General features: G+C 42.0%; 1 protein-coding gene across 1 annotated transcript; it reads left to right on the top strand.

The window, feature by feature from the left end:
- The first annotated feature begins 2666 nt into the window (after window positions 1–2666).
- Rxylt1 (ribitol xylosyltransferase 1) lies at window positions 2667–24760 on the top strand. The gene is made up of 6 exons (XM_087901950.1): window positions 2667–2925; window positions 3708–3863; window positions 7923–8025; window positions 15373–15687; window positions 17653–17823; window positions 24333–24760. The coding sequence occupies exons 1-6, from the start codon at window positions 2757–2759 to the stop codon at window positions 24748–24750; spliced, it is 1332 nt and encodes a 443-aa protein (XP_087758076.1). The 5' UTR covers window positions 2667–2756; the 3' UTR covers window positions 24751–24760.
- Window positions 24761–26172: the final 1412 nt, after the last annotated feature.

The raw sequence follows: 26172 nt of genomic DNA, 5'->3' as shown, positions 1-26172 counted from the left end.
GTTATTGTCCGTGTCTACCTCAAACAAAGGTTTCACCTAGATTTAGACCAGAGAGTTCGGCTCACTCAAGCTTACCGTCAACAGGTGTAGCTAGTATCCAGACCTTTTATTTCAGGAATGGAGAAGTAGATATGTTTCTACCCCAAACAGTAGTCTAAGGATCCAACTAAGTTCCTACTCCCTTAGGGAGATAACAGTGGATTCCACCCAGAGAGTGGTCTGCCTACAGAATGTTTTGGTCTAGGGTGTAAGCGTGACTTGTTTTGGTCTAGCAACAGAACTAAGAATGTAGCCCACAACCTTCAATTGGTCTGTTCATTTCCTTGTGTCATATTAATGCAGTTTTTTATCCTACTCCTCCTACCTTTTGGGGTTGGGGTATATTAAGCAAATGAAAATTAAACACAGGGCAATTTCAGCATTCACTGGAACTCCCTCCCAGTACTGTCCTATGATTTCTGTTTGTTATTACTCACGTCTTTGTCTTCTTTACTATTTTTTAATCCCCGTGTCCTTACCCTGGTAAGTGGTATTTTTGTTGAAGCTGGTCTCTGACCACATTATAGACAGAAGAGAAAACTACCTCTTTTACCTCTCACTGTGTTTGAGTCTAAGGAACTTAACATATAAATTTTACACACCTGTTGATTATGTAAAGGGAATCAGCTCAAACTCTGCCACCCTATACTAAGTACACATTGGTTGTGGTGTATCAGAAGGTGTAAGGTCTGTCCCCACCATCACGCAAGTCATTTTGCAGTGAACACAAGCTAGGTGTCCTCTAAGTTCTGACGTGTTCACACTAGAACTCACAGGTTGAAGGTTCGATCCCTAAGACAGTCCCTACTCCAGACCCAGCCACAAGCCCATCTACAAAGGGGTTTCCATGTTCTCACCCACAAGTTCAGTTAGTTTGCTAGAGGGGCTCTCACAACTTGGGGTAACACAATGCTTACCTTGATCACTTTGTTTATAAGGGATTGCAAGGGAGACATCCAGTTGAATACATAGGTAGGGTGAGGGCTTGAAGAAAGTTGAGAACAAGACCCTCCATCCCTATGGAGGAGAGGTGCACCATCCTCCAAGCACAGGGGTGATTTTTGCTTACCTTCTTGGAAGGTATGATTGAAGGATCTAATGCTGATGGACCAAGTGGGGAACCCAGAAAGGCCTGTCTAGATTTTTTCTTTCCAGCTTGCTCTCAGCACTCCATCCTCCTGGGTGGGGAGTGGGTGGGGCTGAAGTCCCTCTGAAGTGGAAGTTGTGTGAGGTACTGTCTGACAAGGAGGGTCAGAGACTTTCTCACTGACCAACTCCAGCTCATCCAAGTGGGATAGGATCAGCGCTCCTACAATCTGAAGAGAACTCCCAGGTCCTGTGGTCCCTAAGAAGGTTTTAAAAAGCTCAGGAGGGCGGAGTGCTTTTGCCTTCTGAAACCTAAAACTGATGGATGCTTGGTGTCCCTGTAAGTTAGGAAATAACGGGCTGAAAGATAGAAAGGCCGATATACACACAGGTATGCGTGGATATATCCTAATTTCACAACTACCCTTAGTGATGTATAGATTCTTATTTTTATTTTATGTATATTAGTACTCTATCTGCCTGCACACCAGAAGAGGGCACCCAATAGGCTCTTACAGGCAAGTCCTTCAGGAATGTTACCAGAGTTTGAAACAGAGGCTTGGCTGGGCTGTGAGGGAAATCTCGTTAGCACACCTCTCAAGAATGACTAGTGCTCTGAGGAACTAAGAGGCATGTTTTCAGCCAGAGCACAAGGGTGGGCTCCCCTGGTTTTTTAAGACTATGTGTATAAATTACAGTCACCGAGCAGCAGGAAGGTGAGCTTTGTGTTTGGACAAGGATGGCATCCTGGGAGGACGTGGGGCCTGTCCTCTGAGGGTCTGAGCTGAGCTGCAAGAGGACTAGAGAGGAGGCGGGGCCTGAGTAAGGCTGTGGGAGAGGAGGCGGGGCCTGAGTAAGGCTGTGGGAGAGGAGGCGGGTCCTGAGAGAGGCTGTGGAAGAGGAGGCGTGGCCTGAGTGAGGCCGTGGGAGAGGAGGCGGGGCCTGAGAGAGGCTGTGGGAGAGGAGGCGGGGCCTGAGTGAGGCTGTGGGAGAGGAGGCGGGGCCTGAGAGAGGCTGTGGGAGAGGAGGCGGGGCCTGAGTGAGGCTGTAGGAGAGGAGGCGGGGCCTGAGTGAGGCTGTGGGAGAGGAGGTGGGGCCTGAGTGAGGCTGTGGGAGAGGAGGCGGGGCCTGAGTGAGGCTGTGGGAGAGGAGGTGGGGCCTGAGTGAGGCTGTGGGAGAGGAGGTGGGGCCTGAGTGAGGCTGCCCCAGAAGGAGGCGGGGCCTGAGTGAGCTGGGGGAGGAGGCGGGGCCTAAGTAAGACTATGAGAGGAGGCGGGGCCTGAGTGAGGCTGCGGTGTGGAGGCGGGGCTGAGTGAGGTTGTGAGAGAGGAGGCGGGGCCTGAGTGAGCTGGGGGAGGAGGCAGGGCCTGAGTGAGGCTGTGGGGGGAGGAGGCGGAACCTGAGTGAGGCTGCCCCAGAAGGAGGCGGGGCCTGAAGAGGCTGCCCCAGGAGGAGGCGGGGCCAGCGGGCGGGCTGCTTTGAGGAAGGGCGGAGCTGAGGGCACCGAGGGCGGTGACTGAGCGGGCCGCCTGGGTCTGCGCCCGCCCACACCACGGGCCGCGGGCCTGAGCCCGGCTTTTCCTAAGGCCTGGGAGCGCGGCGAGGACGCCGGGACCGGAAGCAGCTGTGGGATGCGGCTGACGCGGACGCGCCTGTGCTCGCTGCTCGTCGCCCTGTACTGCCTCTTCTCCATCTACGCCGCCTACCACGTCTTCTTCGGGCGCCGTCGCCGGGCGCCGGTCGGGACCCCCCGGGGCTCCAGGAAAGCGGCGGCGCAGGCAAAGGAGAGGCGCGGCCGAGGTAGGGCGGAGGCAGGGAGGGCTGCGGGCCTGCGGCTCGCGCTGGGATCCCCGGGCCCTCGGGCGTCCTTCGTCCTCAGCCCGGAGCCAGCCCGGGGTCGGATTGGGGGCTCTTCCCACGCTGGGCGGGCTCCATGCCCCAGCCGCCCCGAGGCTGGAGGCCTGCATGACTTTAAAGCACGGAGCAGTCCCCGCTCTGCCTCAAGGGCCAGAGTTGCGGTAACGCTGCGGGCGAGCGGCAAATCACCGCTGAGTCTCAAGCCGCTCTTCCCGTGGTCATAAAGCACGCTCCTTTCTAGTCATGTGACTGCAGAAGGCGTACCTTATATTCCCAGCTCCGAGTCCCAGCTGGGATTTTGACTTGTTTTGGAATCGCGGACCTTTTGAACCTCCCTCCCACCCCCGCTCAGAATTCTTGAACAGTTGGGTTATGACATGGCTGGAGACAGCGTGCTAAAGTTAAGATTTACTAATAGTTTACTTACATAAAACCCGTAAACAATTCCAGAACTAAAACGTGTGACTTGATATGCTTCCTGCAGGTATTTCTAAAGGTTTGCGGGGAAGACATACTTGTCCTATCTCATGTTAAAAATTTTAAAATCTTTAACAGAGAAAAGATACTGGTTTCTTTTTTCCTATTGTATGTTTGTCTCGAATTCGATTATTTCTCTCTGAAATTTGAAGGTGAAACTAGTTCACTTTGGTATCTCATTCAAATGACTTGACTTTGTATAAGCAGTTATTCCTCAGTGGTAAACGCAGTCACTTCCTTTAAAACAGAGCAGTCTGCCCTGGAGAGTGAAGAATGGAATCCGTGGGAAGGAGATGAAAAAAGCGAGCAGCGACATAGAATTAAAAGTGGCCTGCAAATACTAAATAAATCCACCAAAGAAAAGCTAGAGCACAGAGTACAGATCTGGGGCAAAGCTGCCATTGGTAAGTTACCGCAGACAGGCGAAGTCTGGGAGGGCCGTGTACAGTGTGGAGGACCGTGCGGGTGCCACATTTGCTAGAGAATGGATTACATTGTTTAATGAAGACATTTTACCTTTCCTCGGAATTTCATTTGCCTTTCCCCATAGGTAACAAGAATACAAATACTCTCCTATTGGTTATCTGCTTTCATTGGTAGATAGCAAAGTAAACTGGGTGTCCAGTGAGCGGATCCAGTATATAGCTGATTAAACTATGACATGGGCCATGCCCTCAGCTCAATCCCAGCAGCGAAAATAAATAAACAAAAACCTTGTTCACAGGAGCTGCTTTATCCGGAATCTAGTGTTGCAGGATGTACATTATGTTCAGAGCGTGAGACCGTCAGTGATTGAGACTGTGTGTGTATAAATACATATATTTACAGTGTACAACATTCGTCGGTTGATAAACATTTGCTTTGTGAAATTGTCAGAAGGCTATCCATCATATAACATACTTATTTTTGGTGAGAATATTTAAAATTTAGTTTCTCACAAATGTAAAGTATGCAATATAGTAGTATTAAGTATAATTGTGATCCTGTACATTAGCTCTCCAGAATTCATCCTGTGTTAATGAGATCTTATACCATTTGGCTGACATTTCCTCATTTCACATAATCCCTCTTAGTTCTTCTTTTTTGGCTTTTGACCATGAGTTGGAGTTATGTATAGTGAACCATACAATTAATAGCAAGTAAAGGATGAGAAAAGGGTAAATAGCATAGTGCCTGGCTGGTGGTATTTCATAAATTTATTTGATTTGTTACAAAGATGTATTTTGAAGATTACTACTGAGCTCTGAGCTCCACATAGCTTTACCTGAATTTGTAGTGACTCAATTTTAATAGTTTGGAGGGGTTTTCTGGTGGTGGTGGTGGTTTTTCTGTTGTTGAATTTTAAACTAAGTACTGATTTCTTCCTGTAAGGCTCCATATTCTCATTCTACTTTGAATTGTATGTGTCAATGGGTCTTCATGTTTTTGGACTTCTTGGTGCAGTGAGCATCATGGTGACCCTTGAACTTTACAAGACACTCCTTTTATAGGCACATGCCCCTACGGCTACAGCAGACTGTTACAGAATTCCTGCAACAGTGAAGAAATGGGTGTGATGGGTCGTTGATCCAATTTGGAAACTGAGGCAAATTCCATGAGATTTTTCTACCTAGAATAATCTCTGATACAGCTTTGCCTTGTCTTTCTTCAGCTCCACCGTTGGAGCCATTCTTCCATTTGCATGAGGAATATCATGTGTTTACTGCTTAGTAGATTTATCAGCATTTCCTGCTGGTAGAAGTTTTGAGCCAGATGGTCTTCATTCATTTTAACAATTGATCTGGGTTGGCAGGATTCCTGATAACGTACCGTTCTTTAACACTTTAAAGATCTTTTGTGTGTTATAAGAGTTCACTCTATTAGGAATGAAACTCCCCCACATATCTTTCGTGGACAGTCCCTTTTCTGTTTCTGGCATCTGCCGAGGTGACTAAGGAGATCCACAAATCACATGCATAATCTCTTCCAACAGCCTCTTATGCACATGAATATTTTGATTTTCTTTAGATTTAATTTTGTTGGCACACACCTTTAATACCAGCCCTCCACAGGCAGAGGCAGGCAAATCTCTGTGAGTTCGAGACCCACCTGGTGTACAAAGCAAGTTTCAGGATATCCAGGACTACACAGAGAAACCCTGTCTCAAGAAACAACAAAAACAAAGAAAAAAAATGAATAGTTCAAAACTTTCCCACTGTTGGACCCTAGATTCCAATCACCAAGGAGGAGTAGCCCCAAGAGACCACCCTCACACCACAGTTGATGTAAAAGCAAGAAGATTTGATTAATTCTGTTGTGACAGGGTCTTTTAGCATTCGAGAAGCCAGAAAGACCCCGAATAGCTGGTACAGGCTACTTTTAAAGCAAAAAGCCACAGAAACAAGGCGGGGGGAGTCTGGGGGTTGTTTTCCAACTATTGGGATTGGCTTATTCAAAGAGCTAGTAACAATAATTGGTCCAAGCCAGGACTGGAGGGTGGTTGCCAGATCAGTTGAGGTAAGAGGAAACATTTAAGAGTTACTTTGACCCCTCCCAGGGACTGAGTCAAAACATCAGGAACTGAGTCAACATCTTAAGGGTTATCTTGCCCCAATTTCAATAACTGAGTTCTATCTGGAGAACATTCACAAAGACTCAGGGAGATGGAAAGTTTCCAACATTTCAGTACGTGTTTGGGTAACTATTAGATTCCTGGTTCCCAGGGGAGGGGGAAAGTACAAAGGCTGAGAGGCCTCAGAGTTATTTTAGAGTTCTACATCACTATCAAATGCTGCTATCTTATTACTTAACAGTTCATCTCTCAGTCTTTCTTTCCTCTTGTATTTTACTATAATCATAAAGGAAAAAAAAACAGACATTTAATTCTTTGGTTAGAAATCTCTTCAGAGAAATGCCCAAGGTCACCAATTGCAAATTCTGCTTTACACATCTATACCAATGGGGCACAGCTTGGCTGGCTAAGTTTGTGGCTCTTCTACAGCACAGTTCTCTGTCCTCATTTCTAATAACACAGTCTCCATTTCCTTCCATGCCCCACCTACCTTTAGCATGCACATTCTACCAGCAGTCAGCCTGCAACGGTCAGTGTGTGCTAGAGACAATGTAGGCTTTCTCTCCTGTATCCTCAGCCTGAGACCGTCTGTGTGTACTAGAGACAGTGTAGACTTTCTCTCCTGTGTCCTCACCCTCACCTGGCTCTTCCTCACTGAATGAGCCATGAACATCTGCATTTCCCTGCACTCTGAGGCATTCTAATCTTTGTTAAAAATCATACTCTTCCAAATTCTTCCAGCCACCCCTATTTTCTTATTTCAGATGCACTTCCACACTTTTAACTATTTGCTACAGAAGCACCCCACTTCCTGATACCATTTTCTGCCCATATACCATATAGTTTTCTATGACTGCTATCACGGATTTTATAAAACCTACCATATTTCATAATTCATAACTACAACTTTATTTCCTGCCTTTCTTGAGGGAGGCATCTCAGATGCCTCTTAAGGCTCACCATCTCAACACCTTACTCATGTTGAGACAGTTGCTGTGTAAGATAGTGTTCACAGGCTCTAGAGATTACACATTTGGAAGCTTTATCTGATTGCCCAAATTTTAAAACTGGTTGTTAGGGTGACTTTAGTAACATGACATAATGGAAATAGAACAAAATGCATCTTTCAGTGTAACTGACACCATGTTCTCAGGTGCTGTATGACTCCATATTACTATTACCTCATGCCTACTGCTGATCTTGTCCACTCTTAACGCTTTCGTTCAGAAGAAACCCAAGTGAAACATCATGGTTGTCCTCAGGAGAAAAGATGAAGTGTCATTTGTCTGCAGAGGGCATCATGCATTCAAGGATATCTGTTCAAATGGGGAGGTAATATCCCCTTGACATGCTGAATGTTTTGTTCATACTGATGCGCTCCTCTGGCTTCAGCACAAAACATTTAGTCCCTCAGTTATGATAGTAACTTAATTCTAATGATGGTAATTTAGTTTATAATACAAACTTTTCTTCAGAATATATGGGCAGTAAGGTTCAGTAGCACTAGGGCTGCCTCAGTATAAAGTAAAAGTTCTGTTGTCTTTATTACAAAAGTCTCGTAGAGTTAGTTGCCGTGTTGACGACTGAGGTTTTGCTTGGTAGGACTGCCTGCCAGCAAATCATGGCAGGCAACGTCTAGTCTCATAGTCAAGATAGAAAGGAACAAGCCGGGCGGTGGTGGCGCACGCCTTTAATCCCAGCACTCGGGAGGCAGAGCCAGGTGGATCCCTGTGAGTTCGAGGCCAGCCTGGTCTACAAGAGCAAGTTCCAGGACAGGCACCAAAAACGACGGAGAAACCCTGTCTCGAAAAATCAAAAAAAAAAAAAAAGAAAGGAACAAAGCCTATGTTTCTCAGACATACGCAGATGGATAAGGCAGCAGATGTTTCTCTTTTTCTTCTTTTATCACCAGGTCTGTATCTCTGGGAACATATTTTTGAAGGCACTCTTGATCCCCCTGATGTGACTGCTCAATGGAGGGAAGGACAGTCAATTGTAGGAAGAACACATTACAGGTACCAATTAGACAATATTAACCCTGGGTTGCTGTGTGTTGTTTTATGTAACTACTGGAAGAAAATACACATTTATATGTCATTTCCATTTCAACTTGGGGAAAAATACAGAAATAAATCTTGTGAATATGTGTTCTTAGTTCAAGCTTCATTAAACATTTTTATATTAAATTTGACATTACAAAATAATTTTGGAGGGAGGAAATGTGCCTCATGGTGCAGTGGTAGAGAACTTGCCTGCCATGTGCAAGGCCCTGGGTTCTGTCCCCGATACTGAGAAAAATTAAGTTTTGGGGAATCTTATTTCTGTCTTGTTTTTAGCTGATGATTTGGAAAGCTTCATGATAAATGAATACTTAACATTCTGTGCCTTGGAGGACTAATATGTAAACAAGTATTGCTTTCATGATTTTCTTTTCATTAGTAGCTATGTTAGCCTTGTAATATCCAGATAGAATTTGTTAAAGCATTTTATGTCATATCTACCATGATTTATTTAATGATACAGATTCCCAGTTTTTACAAAATTCAGAACTGTTTCTGTTTTGATTTTTAGATTCTGTAAAAGTAATTCATTAGAAGTTTTACTTTAATTTACCTATCACTATATAATTTTTATTGTTGAATAGAATTAACATGACTTTAATTACAAAAATCATAATTTTGCATGAAAGTACTATTTTCATTTTTACTTTTACTGAAATAAACATGATTTGTTTTTACATGTTTACTTCCTGTGACAATTGTGTGCTGGGGCAGATGTCAGTAAAAGAGTCTGGTTTTTATTACAAAGCCCTTATTTTTCCACAATTTGGGCATTCTTTGTTAGGAGCTATAGACGCTGTTTATTTTCAATTAAATGTTTTATTTAATGTTAGTATATGAATATAATGTGTTTGGACCCAGTTCAACCTGCATTTTCTACCCTCCAGTTCCTTCTCCATACAACTCCACCAGTTTCCCTCCTGACTTCATGTTCACATGCATGCACATGTACATTCTCAATGATTGCCTTTGTGTGTCCCTGTCTGTGTCTCTCTCTGTCTCTCTCATTCTCTTACTCACTCTCTCTAATACCCACCAAGTCCATTTATTGATGCCCATATGTGAGATCATGTCCTGGAGCATAGGTAGCTTCTCAGGGTCCAAATCCCTGAAGAAAAATGGCTCTTTCAGTCTCTCCCCGCTCCGTCTCTCCCCCCTTTCCCTCCCCCGCAAGTAGCAAGTAGCTAGTAGTTGTGTTTTTTTCTTACTTACTTATTATTATTTAATTGAAATTTTACATACCAATTCCTATTCCTACTCCCTCTTCTCCTCCCACTCCCTCTGCCTTTCCCCACCCTCCATCTGCTCTTTAGAGAGGTCAAGGCTTTCCATAAGGAGTCAGCAAAATCTAGCACAGGGCTTTGAGGCAGGACCAAGGCCTTCCCTACTCTGTCTAGACTGAGCAAGGTATCACTCCAAGAAGAATGGGCTCCAGAAAACCAGTTTAAGCACTAAGGATAAATCCTGGTCTTACTACCAGTCTACCCCAGCCATACAACTGTCAACCACATTCAGACAGCCTGGTTTGGTCCTATGCTGGTTCCCCCGCTGTCAGGGCAGAGTCTGTGAGCTCTCACTAGCTCGGGTAGCTGTTTCAGTGGGTATCCCCATCGTGGTCTTGACCCTTTTGCTCATATTAGCGCTCCTCCCTTTCTTTGACTGGACTTTGGGAGCTCAATCCAAAGTTCCTCTGTGACTACTTCCATCAGTTGCTGAATGAAGGTCCTATGATGACAGTTAAGGTAGTCATCAATCTGGTTACAGGGGAAGGCCATTTGGGCACCCTCTCCGCTATTGCTTAGGGTCTTACCTGGGGTCATCCTTGTGGATTCCTGGGAATTTCTCTAGAGCCAAGTTTCTTGCTAACCCTATAATGGCTCCTTCTATCAAGATACCTCTTTTCTTGCTCTCCTTCTCTGTCCTTCCCCCATCTTGACCATCCCATTCCCTTATGTTTTCCTCCCCTTTCCTTTCTCCCCTTCCCCTCCCTTCTAGCTTCCTTTCTCCGCCCACCCCACACTCCCAGTTTTCTCAGATCTTGTCTATTTTCTCTTCCCAGGGGAATCCATGTATGTTTCTGCTAGGGTTCTTGTTACCTAGCTTCTCTGGACTCGTGGACATAGGCTTGTTATCCTTTGCTTTATGTCTAATATCCACTTATGAGTGAGTACATGCCATGCTCATCTTTCTGGGTCTGGGTTACCTACTCAGGATGGTTTTTTTCTAGTTCCATCCATTTGTATGCAAATTTCAAGATGCCATTGTTTTTTACTGCTGAGTAGTACTCCATTGTGTACATGTACATTTTTCTTTATCCATTCTTTGGTTGAGGTACATCTTGGGTGTTTCCAGGTTCTTGCTATTACGAATAATGCTGCTATGAGCATAGTTGAACAAATGTCCTTAAAGTATGATTGAACATCCTATTATATACCCAAGAGTGATATTGCTAGGTCTTGAGGGAGATTGTTTCCTAATTTTCTGAGAAATAGCCATACTAATTTCCAGAGAGGCTGTACAAGTTTGTACTACCTACCACCAGCAATGGAGGAGTGTTTCCCTTACTCTGTATCTTCTCCAGCATAAGCTAACATTAGTGTTTTTGATCTTAGCCCTTCTGACTGGTGTAAGATGATATCTCGGAGTCATTTTGATATGCATTTCCGCGATGGCTAAGGATGGTGAGCATTTCCTTAACTTCTTTCTGCCATTAGAGTCTTCTGTCGAGAATTCTCTGTTTAGATATGTGCCCCATTTTTTAATTGGATAATTTAGTATTTTAATATCTAGTTTCTTAAGTTCTTTATATATTTGTAGTTCAGTCCTCTATCCCATGTGGAATTGGTAAAGATCTTTTCCCATTCTGTAGGCTGCCATTTTGTGTTACAGAAGCTTTGCCTTACAGAAGCTTCTCAGTTTCAGGAGGTCCCATTTATTAATTGTTGCTCCCAATGTCTGTGCTACTGGTGTTATATTTAGGAAATGGTCTCCTGTGCCAATGTGTTCAAGGCTACTTTCCACTTTCTCTTCTGTGAGGTTCAGTGCAGCTGGATTTATGTTGAGGTCTTTGATCCGTTTGGACTTGAGTTTTGGCATGGTGATAGACATGAATTTATTTCCATGCTTCTACATGTTGACATACAGTTTTGGCAGCACCATTTGTTGAAGATGTTTTCTTTTATCCATTGTATAATTTTAGTTTCTTTGTCAAAAATCAGATATTTGTGGGTTTGTGGATTAATATCAGGGTCTTCAATTTGATGCCATTGGTCCACCTGCCTTTTCTATTTTGCTTCCAATACCAAGCTGTTTTATTATTATAACTCTATAGTAGAGTTTGAAGTCAGGGATTGTGATGCCTCTGGAGGTTCCTTTATTGTACAGGTTTGTTTTGGCTATTTTGGGTTTTTTGGTTTTCTGTGTGAAGTTGAGTATTGTTCTTTTGAGGTCTGTGAAGAATTGTGCTGGGATTTTGATGGGGATTGCATTGAATCTGTAGATTGCTTTGGGTATTGTGTTGATCCTACCTATCCAAGAGCATGGAAAGTCTTTCCATTTTCTGGTATCTTCCTCAGTTTCTTTCTTCAAAGACTTAAAGTTCTTGTTGTATAGGTCTTTCACTTCTTTGATTAGTGTTACTCCAAGATATTTTTTGTTATTTGTGGCTGTTGTGAATGGTGATGTTTCTTTGATTTCTTTCTCAGCCCTTTTGTCATTTGTATACAAGAGTATACATTTGTATACTGATTTTTCTGAGTTGATCTTGTATCCTGCCACATTACTGAAGGTGTTTATCAGCTGTAGGAGTTCTTTGGTAGAGTTTTTTTAGTCCAGTCTATTTGGTGTTCTGTAAGCTTCTTGTACCTTTATAGCCTTTTTTTACTTTGGGAAAGATTTCTTCTGTGATTTTGTTGAATATATTTTCTGTGTCTTTGAGCTGGAGTTCTTCTTCTCCTGGTGTCCCAGATTTTTTTAGATGTTTTGTGTTAGGAATTTGTTGGATTTAACATTTTCTTTGACTGGTGAATCTCTTTCCTCTATAGTATCTTCAAACTTGAGATTCTCTCTTCTATCACTTGTATTTTGTTGATTATGCTTATATCTATAGTTCCTGTTTGTTTACCCAGATTTTTCATTTCCAGAATTCTCTTGGTTTGTATTTTCTTTATTACCTCTATTCCAGTTTTCAAGTCTTGAGCTGTTTGCTTCACCTGTTTGTTTTTTCTTGGTTTTCTTGTTTTTTTTTTTAAGATATTTATTGTTGGGGGGCTGGAGAGATGGCTCAGAGGTTAAGAGCACTAACTGCTCTTCCAGTGAACCCGGGTTCAATTCCCAGCACCCACATGGCATATCACAACTGTCTGAAAATCCATTTCCGGGGGATCTGACACCTTTACACCAATGCACATAAAATGAAGTTAAATAAACCATAAAAAATATTTGTTAAAAAAAGATATTTATTGATTTCATCCAATTTTTGTTTTTCTTTTTCTCCATTTTTTAAGGGAATTTTTCATTTACTTTTTAAGGTTCTCTATCATCTTAAAGTTATATTTAAGGTCATTTTCTTCTGGGTTAAGATGTTCGGGTCTTTCTGTTGTATGACCCCTGGGTTCTGGTGCTGCCATGTTGTTTTTCATATTGTTGAATGTATTCTTGCATTGGCACCTACCCATCTCTCCTTCCAGTTGGTGCAGGCAGGGTCTTTGCCTCTTCGTCTAATCCTTACAATCAGTGTCTATGTCTCAGGGAGAAATTGAGGTCTCTGGGGATGGGTGGGTTTGGGAGTGGATTGGAACTTTTAGATTACAGGGTTTGATTTGAGGGGGTGTTGGAGCAGCCTGCCTGCAGGTGGCTTACCTGCTGGCTGGCTAGTGAATCTGAGGCGGGTGGGGGAGGGGCCAGGGTTTTGCCCTGGGGCCTAGGGCCTAGAGACTGTCCAGCTGGGGAGCTGGTCACTCACCTCTTGGTCTGCTCTGAGTAGTCACAGTCTGCCTCAGGGAACCACTGAGGTTGCAGAGGATGGGTGGGCTTCGCTACTTGTGTTTGTCTGAGAAATGGTTTCTCCTAGTTCAATGATTAGGATAGTCTGATTAGACAGTGAGACCCAGGGATATACCTATCTCTATGCTACATCTAACTTTTTACATTGATGCAAGGAATTGAACTTTTGTCCTCATGCTTGCAAGGCAAACACTTTACCAACTAAGCAACCTCCGTAACCCCTCATTACACAAATCTTCTCAAAGGAGTTAAACTTGAAGAAAAGCAGATATTTATAGTGGTTGCTCTAATCTCTTTGTAGGTCATATATATATACTCCCAAACTTTACATTCTTTAGATTTCACTGTTAGAAAGTAAATGTGTGGCTGGACATGGACCTTGGCGTGGGAATAATAGTTCTACTACATTAAGTGGAAGATTACTACAAAGTCATAAGTAGCATCCTTAAACTTATAGTTATGAGGTGTTAACACAGTGATAAAAATAAAAAGGAATAAGTAAACACTGTTAACTCCCAAGAAAAGCTAAGCCCCAGTTTACCCCTTCTGAAATTTTTATGCAAGATTTTGTGTTATCATCAAAAAAATTTCTATTTCCTCTTAAAGAAGTTTGTATTTAAGTACTGTAACAGATTTTCAAAATATCTTATTAAGCAATGAAAAGTCATATATAATTTATCCAAAATTTATAAACTCATGAAATTGCAAATTGTAAGTTCAATCAAGTTATGAAGGTACTAACTTAAATAAATTCCAAACATGTATTGTTTGCACAGTCATTCAGGATTTAAATGATTTCTCTGGGCTATTATATTGAAGTATTTACTCTGAAGACATTTTTCAGTTGAGACAACCAGTAGGAAAAATATATTGAAAGTTCTAAGTCCTGATGCTTAGACATATGCTAAGTTCCCTGCAGAAGTAAATTACCTTTCAGAATTCTACGCATGAGCACTTCAGCTATGATTATTTTTTAGCTAAAGGATTTTCATGATAGATGCTTCAATGATAACCTTCATTAATAAAGCATAGTATTCATCCTGTATATTATTCTAAGTCATACATAAGCCTTATTTTATAATGTTAATTTGTAGTAGGAAAATTCAGCAATTTTCATAATTTCATGTTTTAAATGCAGTAGCAAGGAGCTAGAAATTGAGCTCATTTAGTAGAAGGCTTACCTAAAATGTAGACTCTAGGCTTAATTCCCAACACCATATGGACAGGGAGTGGTGGCACACTTCAGGGAAAAATGAGGACATCCATAGTCATCTCCCTTAATGACATCTCAAACGTCTTCTACCCATTCTCAGTCAGAGCCTTTAGCCGTCCTGAGTGCTCTGTGAGGTGATCTTTCCTTGTCCTAGGTATACAGTCCCCACATCCGTGCACTCCATCTTTGTCTCCTTAGACTGTTCTTTCTGGGACTGCCTTTCTTTCCGTGTTCACACTCACTCACTCTGCTTCCCTCCTTATCATTTCCTGTGCACTTTGATTAAAAGTTCAAAATACTTGTGTGGCAGTGATTGTTGAGGCAATATATGACAATGTGCATTATGGAGCATGTCTATTCCTTCTATGAAAACGCCAAAAAATTACAACATACTCCCTCTTGCTAACCACTCACACTTAATGTATTTTAGCTGTTATAAATGCTTTAACTTTCATCTTCAAAGAAATGTTTCCAATAAAAGAAGACCTTTGTTTGTTTCCTAGTCCTTTTATTCTTCACTCTCAGAGAAAATAGCTGTTATTAATTTGGTGTATGCTCTCACTCTCATTTTTATGTTTCTACTGATAGAAGGTATATAAATATTTTTTCAATATGTAGTTTTATATTTGCATAAAATTACACTTTAAGGGCTGGCAAGATGGTAAAAATGGCTACCCCCAAGACAGACAACCTGAGTTCAACTCCAGGACCTATGTGATGGAAGGAGAGAACCAACTCCTGCACTTTGTTCTCTGAACACATACATGCACACAGATCCTTTTAGTTATGTGTTAAGTGTCCTAAATGTGGTATGTTTTCCTTTACATTATATTTCAATGCCTTGCCTTCAGTGAAGAAATGAGAATCCCACATATTCCAATCTCATATACTTGTTGAATTTTTCACCCAAAGCTTTCTACTAGTCTATAGCCATGTCGCAGACTTATTCAGAAGAACTTGTATTATACAAATTTCATTTCTAAAGAATACAAATTAAATCTCATTCTGGATTTTATATAAAGTTATTGAAGTTTTCCTTGTTAAGTTTTGTTTCTCTCTTATTTGTGATGTGTTGTTTTTTACAGTTTCATCACTGGCCCAGCTGTAGTTCCTGGCTACTTCTCCATAGATGTGGACAATGTGGTACTTGTTTTAAATGGAAGAGAAAAAACAAAGATCTTCCACGCCACCCAGTGGTTACTTTACACACAAAATTTAATGCAGACGCAAAAACTGCAGCATCTGGCTGTTGTTTTGCTTGGCAATGAGCAGTGTGATAATGACTGGATAATGCAGTTCCTCAGAAGAAACGGAGGCTTTGTGGACCTGCTTTTCATAACATACGACAGCCCCTGGATTAATGGTGCGGATGTTCTCCAGTGGCCTTTAGGTGTAGCAACGTAAGTACAAGATAAGACTGTGTATCCCTAGTCTCCAGGGTCTAATGTTCTGAATCAGAAACATGATGTTTTAAATGATGATAAGCTTACAAGTGATGAGGCCAGGGGCAATCTTTCCTAGGGTCAATAGTAGTGTGACCTCTGCCTCAGTGACAGTAGTGACAGGGTCTTTGTTGTTGTTGTCGTCGTTGTTTTGAGAATATTTTACCCTCTGAGAACTGATGAGTATTTTTTTTGTTTCAAAATTAATATAGAATAAATATATAATGTTTAACAGAGAATGAATAAAGGTAGAGTCATAATTTTTAGTAAAAAACAAATACTTTTGTGGCAGTATTTTCATATAAAGAATGCACTTACCCTTGGATTATGATTGACTGACTTTATATAAATCTTAACTATACAAACAAAGGTTATTCAGTAAATAATTTAAGATCCTCAGTATGTAATCATACCCCTCTGCTTAAAAATTTGGAAAACATTTTTTAAGATTTCTATGGATGTATTTTTAATAGTAAGCAAACTTTAAGTAGGTTCCCACTAGTATATAAACTTTCTGAGGGCAGAAATTTTCTTCCCAGCTCTAAAAATGTCCGTGAATGGCTACAGCAATAGCTCAGCAATTAAGAACACTTACTGCTGCTATAGGGGACCCAGGTTCATTTCCCAGCACTAACATGGTGTAGCTTATAGCTGTGTATGATTACAGTTCCAAGGATCTGACACCCTTTTTTGAACTCTGGGTACATGGCTACACATGGAGAAAAACAGGCATACACATAAACACATAGATTAAAAATAAATTTTTAAATAATGCTTATATACTGTAAGTACTAAATTATTTGGTAAGTAAATGAGTCATCTCACTGATAGACTTAAATCATACATTCATTATGTCACTGGTTACCACCATTTGTAGCCTCAGGCTGATTTCTATTTAGCTACACAGCTGTCACCAGAAAAAAATGCCATTGACACATACCCTACATGTACAACATTCCAGCTGAATTAGTTTGGGCTAGAACCAGTCTTAAAATTTCAAAGACTTGTTGAGTATATCTACCCTTAAGACCTTCAGAAAAATCTATTCCTTGAGAAGGGTCTATATTTATAAAAATACTTTTACTTTTTCCACATTGTATGACATCACCTATTTGTATAATAGAAGATAGAAATATACTAATTCTGGTATTGCCATATTTTTCCTGTTCCCAACAAGGAAAGATTCAGTACCAACTGGAAACTTGGTTGCTCAACTAAAAAGAGGAAATTGTCACAACTGCCATTAAGTGTGTAGATCCCAGGTGTCTTAGTCGGTGTTCTATTGCTGTGAAGAAAAGTCATGACCTTAGCAGTAAGGAAATAATTTAATTGGGGCTGGCTTATAGTTCAGATGTTTAATCCATTATGGTCATGGCAGGAAGTAAGGCAGTGTGCAGACAGACATGGTGCTGGAGAGGAGTAAGAGCTCCACATCTTGATCCACAGGCATCAGGAAGTGAACTGAAACACACTTCTTCCAACAATGCCACACCTTCTCCAACAAGACCACATCTCCCAGTAGTACCACTCCCTGTGAGTTTATTAGGGCCAATCACATTCAAACTACCACACCAGGTATGTTGTTAAACATGGCACCGTGTACAACACTTTTCCCAACAAAAAGTTATGTGTCCCAAAATGCCATAATAATTTCATGTACAATATAGTCAGCCTCTTTCATATGGTATACAGGTTTATTTGTTGTTTGTTGTAATATATACTTGCACATCAATCCTTGGAATTAAGTTTTCAGAGCTCATGACTCTAACAGTATATTTTCTTTTTAATGAAAAATGATTATATATGTCTATGGTGTACAGTGTGTTTGGAAATCATATTTTAAATGTCCTTACTATATATAACCTAACAAGCGAGGCTGTGGGATGTTCCTACCATACAATCATTTATTGGTTATTTCTATAGATACAGGAAATTTCCTGTGGTTGAAGCCAGCTGGTCGATGCTGCATGATGAGAGACCCTATGTATGTAATTTCTTAGGAACTATCTATGAAAATTCATCAAGACAAGCACTGATGAACATTTTGAAACAAGATGGAAGTGATCAACTTTGTTGGGTTTCTGCAAGGGAACAGTAAGTTCTGAATTTGCATGATTCTTCCCTGTTGTTCTCCAATCTGAGTGTCACTTTGTATGTACATAGGTTTCCAGAGAATCACTGGTACTCCACTTATTCTACTGTCCTGTCAGAAGCTACGGTAGTAACTGTTTGGTTGGGAGTGTCACCCCAGCTCCTGCCATCCATTGTGGAATGTTGGGTGGAAAACTGCATTTCAAGCCCCCCTCCCCTGGGAATTGTCACAGTCCAGACTCCACCTCTGAGGAAGCCAATTAAACGACGACCCCTCCCCAGAGAAGGTCAAGACCACTCCCATAGGCTATTTAAACTGCCCCCCAGAGAACGAACACGTGGTCTCCCTGGTTCTCCTTTCCCCCTCTCTGTGTTTTTCCAGAGGGCCACCTTGGGAGCACTGGCATCCATTAAACCTGGGCTTCTTTTCATTTGGTTTGATTTGGTCTGATTTGGATTACTGCATTGGCAGAGAGGTTAGTCGGACCAGAAAAGCTTAACAGTAACTAAAACAGAAGAACTCACTCTTCTCCCATCTTTTACGTAGTAATCAAGAAGGAGGTGTCAATAAAGTAACAGAAGTCATTTTGCAATAATTTATTTTGCTTTTAAATAAGCACATGGAGTATAATGGAGTATAAGGCAGAGTAGCCAGGGAACAGACACCTAAAAGATATGATTCTAGATCTAGAAATATATTTTTTTAATTGTGACAAAAATTGCCTACTAGATGGATACCACTACTATTTATGTAACTATATCAAGTTCATTCACTTAACACTTGCCAAAAACCTGCCATATGCCAGAAACCATTGAACCCATGATAAAGTCAACAGTGAAAAACAAAAACAACGAATGTGCCTTCATAGCGCTCAGATGTTTATTAGAGGAAACAGATAAAAATGTAGCATGTGTCAGAAGATGATTGTTAAGTTTTTTTCGGTCCAACACACCTCTCTGCCAATGCAATAATCCAGATCAGACCAAACGAAACCAAATTAGAAGCCCCAGTTTAATGAAAGCCGGCACTCTCAGGAGATCCTATGGGAGTGGTCTTGACCCTCCCTTGGGAGATCTCACCATTTGGCGGGCTTTCTTGGAGGTGGAGTCTGGACTGCTGCAACTCCCAGGGAAGTTGAAACTTTCCAAACATTCCAGACTCCTTGTATATATGAATGCTAGGGGGCTGAGGTGACGCTTCCAACCAAACATTCCAGACTCTTTGGATAAGGGGGGTGCCAGCTCAGGTCTGGCTACTTCCTGTGGGCATGGGGCAACATGGGAGGGGGAGAGTTGGGAGTTAGTGGGCTCTTGCTCAGCAAGAGGTGTGGTTGGAGAGGCATCTGGTTTACCTCAGGCATCTTTTCTTTGGGGGGAGATGAGAAGGCAGGTGGCTAAAAGGAAAATCATTGTTATTCATGGCCCGATGAATGGGGCTAGCCATGGGAAGGGTCATTAACTGCCAGAAAGAATGGGATGGAGAAGGGCCATGGTTGTACAGAAGAGGCAAGGGTGAATAGTGAGACACGAGAACAGATATGCCCTTTAAAACTAGATTTTAGTTGGTTGCTGTCCTTTTGAGCCGGGAGAGCTGGTACTAATGGTAATGGTGAAGTTCCTGGAACTAGTACAGGTGTTGGCATTGTCTGGAGGGCCCTTTGTAAGTTGATCTTGGCCCAGATAGCAGGAGTGACCTGTAAAATATGCTTGAAAATGGATGGCGTTAAAATAGACTCTGGAAATTGTTAGTTTTTTTCAGACCTGATTTTTGATACAGCAGAACTTTTTCTAGGAACCTGTAGGTATCTGTAAGACAACTGGAACAGAACCATTTTAGAAGACAAAGGGAATTGGGAACTTTGGATCTCTGGAGATACACCTGAAACCTGTTATTCCTGTACTCTGAAGCCTGTGAAAGAGGCACACCTGTCTATTTTTAACAGGAAACTTAACAAATGAAGTAATGAGCTACCAGTACCTTAAGTCATCAAATCCCATTAGACAGATCTGGGAGGGATAAATGAGCAGAAATGAGACTACTTTTTTAGCCATGCAGGCAATCTCAAGTCTCTCCGTAGTCTTTGGAGACCACCAGCCTTAGAAGCAGTACTGTTAGCTGCTGAGTCCAGGAGGTCTGAAGATTTTCCTTCAGGGGAAGATTTAGTCTACCTGTCTTGGCAGGATAAGAAGATTGATTCCCTGGTGTAGCATCCAGGAAGCTGATGATGTGGCCCCTTTTTGTGTGTGGGTGGCTTTGCCATACCCAAAGGCAAGCCTCCAGGAGGAAGGTCTTTTGTAACCATGTATCTTCTTGGAGGAGCTATAGGATGCTGCAGGAGCTGGCTTGTCTCTCTATTAGAAGCTCTTTTGCTAAATGCCATACTCTCAGATCTGTAAAGGCATTTGAAAATTAGGTACCATTACCTGTTAGTTATATTTAAATTAGACATATAAATTAAATTTAGACATATGTTTTACCCAGTTAGTTACAGCTTACCAATGCTAGTGAATGTAAGATTAAAATGTTTTTGTAAATTAAAGAATTTTGGAGGCAGACTGTCTCGCTTGGTAGGTCTAGCATGCGTGAGTACTCTTACCAAAGATGGAGCTGAGGTCAAAATGGCAGCTACCCATATGTTTGTATTTTTTTCCAGAGCTGTTGTAATCTGGAGTTACAAGTTTTACAGATTTTAAAACACACACATATACACACAGAGAAATAAGGCAAGCATACTATGGAAACAGACACACATGTAGACATAAAAGCATAGTGTGGCCACATTATTTTAACAGACAAAACTTTTTTTTAGGAACCTGTGTCAGCTGACCAGCTTAAAAATCCTGGTGTAGGCAGGCAGCAGAAACCAGAGAAACACACAGGTGGTGCCATTAAGGACCAGATTAACAAGTGCTACAAGAGAGAACGGAAGCATAAGGATGGAATACCTATACAGTTTTAGAGGAGGACAGAGTAACGGATCTGTTGTAGAGAACAAACAGAGAGTGAGGGGGGAGAAGGGGAGTGGGAGCACAGCATCTAAAAAACCATGGGCATATGGGGCCTTGTTTGTTTTATGTTAGACGTTAGATAGCCCCAATTTAAAAGGATTTTTATAAAAGGCAGCCCAGGGCATTTGGAGATCAGGCCTCAAATTGCAAGTGTCCATTTTTACAAGTCTATACCAAGTCATGGGACTCAATGGCTACCACATGTGTCCACTGTGATAAAACAAAAGCAGAGGAGTGTGAGAGTTGCGTGGACAGATGTCTCCGTCCCAAGTAATCCTACCTCAGTGAGGACTGCCTCACCGCTTTGGGGGTGGGGGGGATTTACAACGTGGGCTGTGTCTTCAACAGACTACCCAACAAATTTATGGGCCCTGGGCCCTAGGATCATGTACTTGAAAAGAGGGAACTCACCCAGATGAAGCCTAGCCTGGCAGAAAGCATGGGCAAAAAGGGCATTTTTCCAACATGTAGCCCTGGGCTAGTGGGAAAAACAGTCCATCTCGGTGGAACCTCCAAATGTTAGGTTTTTCCGGCTCTACAAACCTCTCTGCCTATGCAATAATCCAGGTCAGACCAAATCAAACCAAATTAAAAGAAAGCCAGGTTTAATGGATGCCAGCACTTCTTGGTGGCCCTCATGGGAAACCCAGAGAGGGGGAAGGAAAACCAGGGAGACCACGTGTTTGTTCTCAGGGGACAGTTTAAATAGCCTATAGGAGTGATCTTGACCCTCCCTGGGGAGGGCTCATCGTTTGGCTGACTTTCTTGGAGGTGGAGTCTGGGCTGTGACAATTCCCAGGGGAGGGGGCTCTGAACTTCCAAACAATGATAATGCCATGTAAGAAAAGAATTAAGCAGATGGAGAGGAAAACATTTATTTTCAAGTAGCCCAGGGTAGCGCCAGATACTGGGCTGTGTGAAACACGGGCACAAAGAGGGAGCAGGGTCAGCCTTGTGTTGGTGTGGGACAGCAGTGTCCATTTGGAGGGAGGAACAAAGTTAAGAGGGTGCTGACCACAATAGGCTGGTGATAAATAAGTGGGGGTGGCGGAAAAGAGGAAAGACTGCAGGAGGACTGCTGATAAAATGACTCTCGATGCACTGAGCTAAAGGTCAAGTACCCTCTGTGTACTCTTTCTGCTTCTAGACCATTCTGCCCTTCCCTCCCAAAACACCAGTTCCTTAGTCTTGCGCCAGCATGTGTAACTGTGGCTGGCATTCTCTGCAGCACTGAGCCTGGGCTGTACCACCCTTATTTCTTAAAGGACATCGCTCCTGTGCACTGTCACTCTGGCTCACACCACTCTTGTCTCAATGCTTGGCAGTTTCTAAGTCTAAGTAGGCAGTTCTTCCTTCACACCGAGGCTGCGAGCTGACATCAGCCATTTCCTATCATGGTCATTTCCTGAATGGCCACTTGGATTTCACAAACACAGGGTCTCACCATGCTGTCAGATTCCAGCAATCCTCTTGGTAACCACCCTATTCTGTCATTCCAGCTCATTCCCTATCACCTGACTCCACAACTCAGCTGGAATTTACAACACATTGTTCTTATTCTTCTGTGGTTGTCATCCCATCCCTGTATTCACTTCTATGCTACAAAGGTGAAATTTAGTCAACCATCCCTGCATATACATCACCTTCCTCATCCTGTTACCATCAACATCAACACTACCACAGTTTGAGCCAAATTTGAAGCAAGCTTGATTTTTTTTGGGGGGGGGGGGGTGCATCCAAGAGCTAGCCAGTGACTGCCTCTTAAGTCAGATTAAAGAGAGCAGACCTGAATCCATCTCTTGGGCCCCTTTTAAGGAGTAAAATCACAAGTAGTTTTACAGAAGGGAAACAATGGGGCAATAAGAAAATACAAAACACCTTTAAAAAATATCATGTGGTCACCCACCATGTGATTAGGGAGGGGTCAGGGAATGTAAGGGTATTCTCAGAAACAAATCAGGGTCATGGGTATGGGAAGGTCAGGTTCCAGGAAGCAGAGCAATTCAACTCTCATAGTAAATAGAAACTTATTTTTTTAAAAAAATACAGCATAATGGCTCCTGCCTTTGAAATAGAGTCAGGAAGGTGCCTCAGTCCCCCATCTAGGAAATCCCACCTTGGCTAGTCTCACTTTCTGCCCGCCCCATACCCACATTCATGCCCTGCACAAGTTTGCATAGTTTAAAAACTTGACACTCACACAATTTTTTTCCTAATATATTCTTCCTTCTCTGTCCTAAACTCTCAACACTTCCTCCTCGGTCTCCCCTACTTTAAAACTCATGCATATTTCACTAAGAAAATACAAATAGAAAACAGTGCTTGGCCTCTAAGTGATTTCTTTTTTTAAAATATTTATTTATTTATTATGTATACAACATTCTGTGTGTGCCTGAAGGCCAGAAGAGGGCATCAGACCTCATTACAGATGGTTGTGAGCCACCATGTGGTTGCTGGGAATTGAACTCAGGACCTTTGGAAGAGCAGAAAATACTCTTAACCGCTGAGCCATCTCTCCAGCCCCTCTAAGTGATTTCTTAACTCCTACACGTACTACATGGCCTGTATGTTCCATTCTCAACACAGCAGCCAGATTGATTTCATTCAAATGTTGGTTGCTTGTGTCATTCTGATCAAAACTGCATAGGAGAATCCTGTGTGACCAATCAGACTCCCCATCAGCCACTCTGCTTCTCCCTGGCTGTCCTCCCTACAGTCCCTTGAGCATGGTGGGCACATGCAATCTTATGACTTCATCTTTGTTTGTTTATGCTCCATTCTTCTCCACGTCTGCATGGCCTACCTGTTCACACACAACTCTTGTGTGCTGAGTCCTCAGAAATAAAATATTCTCTAGTCACCTTGAGAATGTAGCTGTATACTTGAGAATGTAGCTGTGTCACTTCGGAAGTCCCTCGGTACTTCTCTGCTTTAATTTTCCTCACAGATCTTCAGCCTTTCTAGAAAACGCTCTGACTTTAACTCAGTTAATATTCACCACCAGACTGTAACACAGCTGTGGCAGAATATGCTAGAGAGGAAAGAACCCATACTTGGGAAATACAGATTGAATGAATATCCACTCTAAGATTGATCATCAGATATTTAAATATATAACAATAAAATGTTCAAATTCTTGGTTTTGGGGAGTCTCATGTAGCACAGGCTGTCCTCAAACTCAGTGTATAGACCAGGCTGACTTTAAACTCCTAATCCTTCCTACACCTACCATCTTCTGATTACTGTCATGTACAGCCACATCCAGTTTAGGGATGGATGGTGGTCAATACTAGGTCTGAGTGCTGCCAGCTGGGCTATATCCACATCCACAAACTCTTAAAAAGTTTTAAATACATTTGGTCCAACATTTTCAGTGTCTCATATTTCTCATCTCTATAATTTGTTCACAATTTTGATAATTGACATTAAAAGATTTCCTTCAAAACAAATGCCATAGGAAAGTAAAACCCTACAGGAATTTCTTTGTTTTTTTTATTTTCTAGGTGGCAGCCTCAGGAGACAAATGAAAGTCTTAAGAATTACCAGGATGCTTTGCTTCAGAGTGACCTCACACTGTGTCCTGTGGGAGTGAACACAGAATGTTATAGAATATATGAGGCCTGCTCCTTTGGGTCCATCCCTGTGGTAGAAGATGTTATGACAGCTGGCCACTGTGGAAACACATCCAGTCACCACAGCGCCCCTCTGCAGCTGCTCAAAGCCATGGGTGCTCCCTTTATCTTCATCAAGAACTGGAAGGAGCTTCCTGCTATTTTAGAAAAGGAGAAGACTATAATTTTACAAGAAAAAGTTCAAAGAAGGAAAATGCTACTTCAGTGGTACCAACACTTCAAAGCAGAGCTGAAGTGGAAATTTATTAATACATTAGAAAATTCATTTTTTATGAATAATAAAGGTTAATCATATCTAAGTGTGTGTTCATAAATGTGTATATTTATAGTGTTTGCTAAGCTTCATCGACTTCTGTTTTATATAACAGACCAAATGCTCTTTTTTTTGACTATTACTACATACAAGATAAAAAAGATGGTAAAATTTTACCCAGATTGCCCTGGGTAAGATGGTTGAACAGGTAAAGGTGCTTCCTGCCAAGCCTGATGACCTAAATTCAGTCCCCAGAACCACGTGATAGGAAAGAAATGAGTCTCAGAGGCTGCCTTGTGACCTCTCACCAGCATGCAGACACATCAAATAACTTACTCAGATTCAGTTCTACCAAGATAAATAAGTCAGCATTTATTAGTTTTTCCCTCATCTTTAACCCACATTAGGGGCCGTAGAGTTGCCTCAGTGATTAAGAGTGTTTATTACTCTTGCATGTAAGCTAAGTTTGGTACCCAGCAGCCATGTCAGGCTTTTAACCATCTATAAGTATTGCTCAATATGTCCTGACACATGTCCTCATGAACACCTGCACACAAGTGCACATAACACCTGAAATAAAAGAACTAACACAGTATTATTTACTAGGGCTGACGTTTGGATGTGAGGGTATGAGGATAGATGCTGACCAAGTTACAAAATTACAGTTAGATAGGATCAATGAATTCAGCTCATTCACTACATGGTGATTATTGTAATAATAAATTTGAAGAGTGCCTGAGTGGATACTATGTGTGCTCATAAAATGTATTAACTCTGAGATAATGTAGATGTTAATTAGCAAGGTGTGGTCAGTTTACAATGTATATATCCCCAAAGCATTGCACTTGATAAACACATTCAATTTTATTTGCCAGTATTAAAAATAATTAGCTCACTCTGGGGTTTCGGCATTATATATCAAAAGACTGGATATTGCAGTGAGAAAAGCAGGTTAAGAATTTCAGTTTCCATGAGAATTTTGCCCAAACTCACGCTGTGTCTTCATTCTTTTCCGTGAGAAAAATATTTGCTGCCTTACTATTGTGATAAAACACCTGGCAGAAACGGGGGAGGTGGGGATATTTTGCCTCTTAGTTTCAGACTTCTTCAATGCACCAAGGGCAGAAGAGAGGGAGGAACAGATACATCCAGAACAACAGAAATGTGGAACATTAAATGTCCACATCATAACTGACCAGGTAGAGGAACTGGTCAGACTAAGGACTGGCAGGTAATCGGAAGGAAGCAGTGGTCAGGAGCAAACAGTTGTCTATTTGGCCGTTTGAGAGACGTGGTCGCATTGCCTGGGGCTCTTAGTTTACTGCCTTTTGCTGTCCTATAGGAGATGATTTAATGATACTATCTTAACTATTGATTGCTGCGTGCTTCTAACCAGCCAGCAGTCAATAACCTTGGATCTGGGGGATGCAAGAAACCAAAGAGGGTTTTCAGTGTTCA

Source organism: Myodes glareolus, chromosome 26, assembly GCF_982192425.1.
Source record: "Myodes glareolus chromosome 26, mMyoGla1.1, whole genome shotgun sequence".
Lineage (NCBI taxonomy): Eukaryota > Metazoa > Chordata > Mammalia > Rodentia > Cricetidae > Myodes > Myodes glareolus.
Note: the sequence above shows the minus strand (reverse complement) of the source record. Positions and strands in the feature narration are given on the sequence as shown.

Excerpts from the sequence above, each read along its gene's own strand:
- Rxylt1 (XM_087901950.1), top strand. The coding sequence starts at position 2,757 with ATGCGGCTGACGCGGACGCGCCTGTGCTCGCTGCTCGTCGCCCTGTAC. Across the intron at positions 3,864-7,922 it reads CTGGGGCAAAGCTGCCATTG|GTCTGTATCTCTGGGAACAT; the intron begins GTAAGTTACCGC and ends TTTTATCACCAG. Across the intron at positions 15,688-17,652 it reads TGGCCTTTAGGTGTAGCAAC|ATACAGGAAATTTCCTGTGG; the intron begins GTAAGTACAAGA and ends TTATTTCTATAG.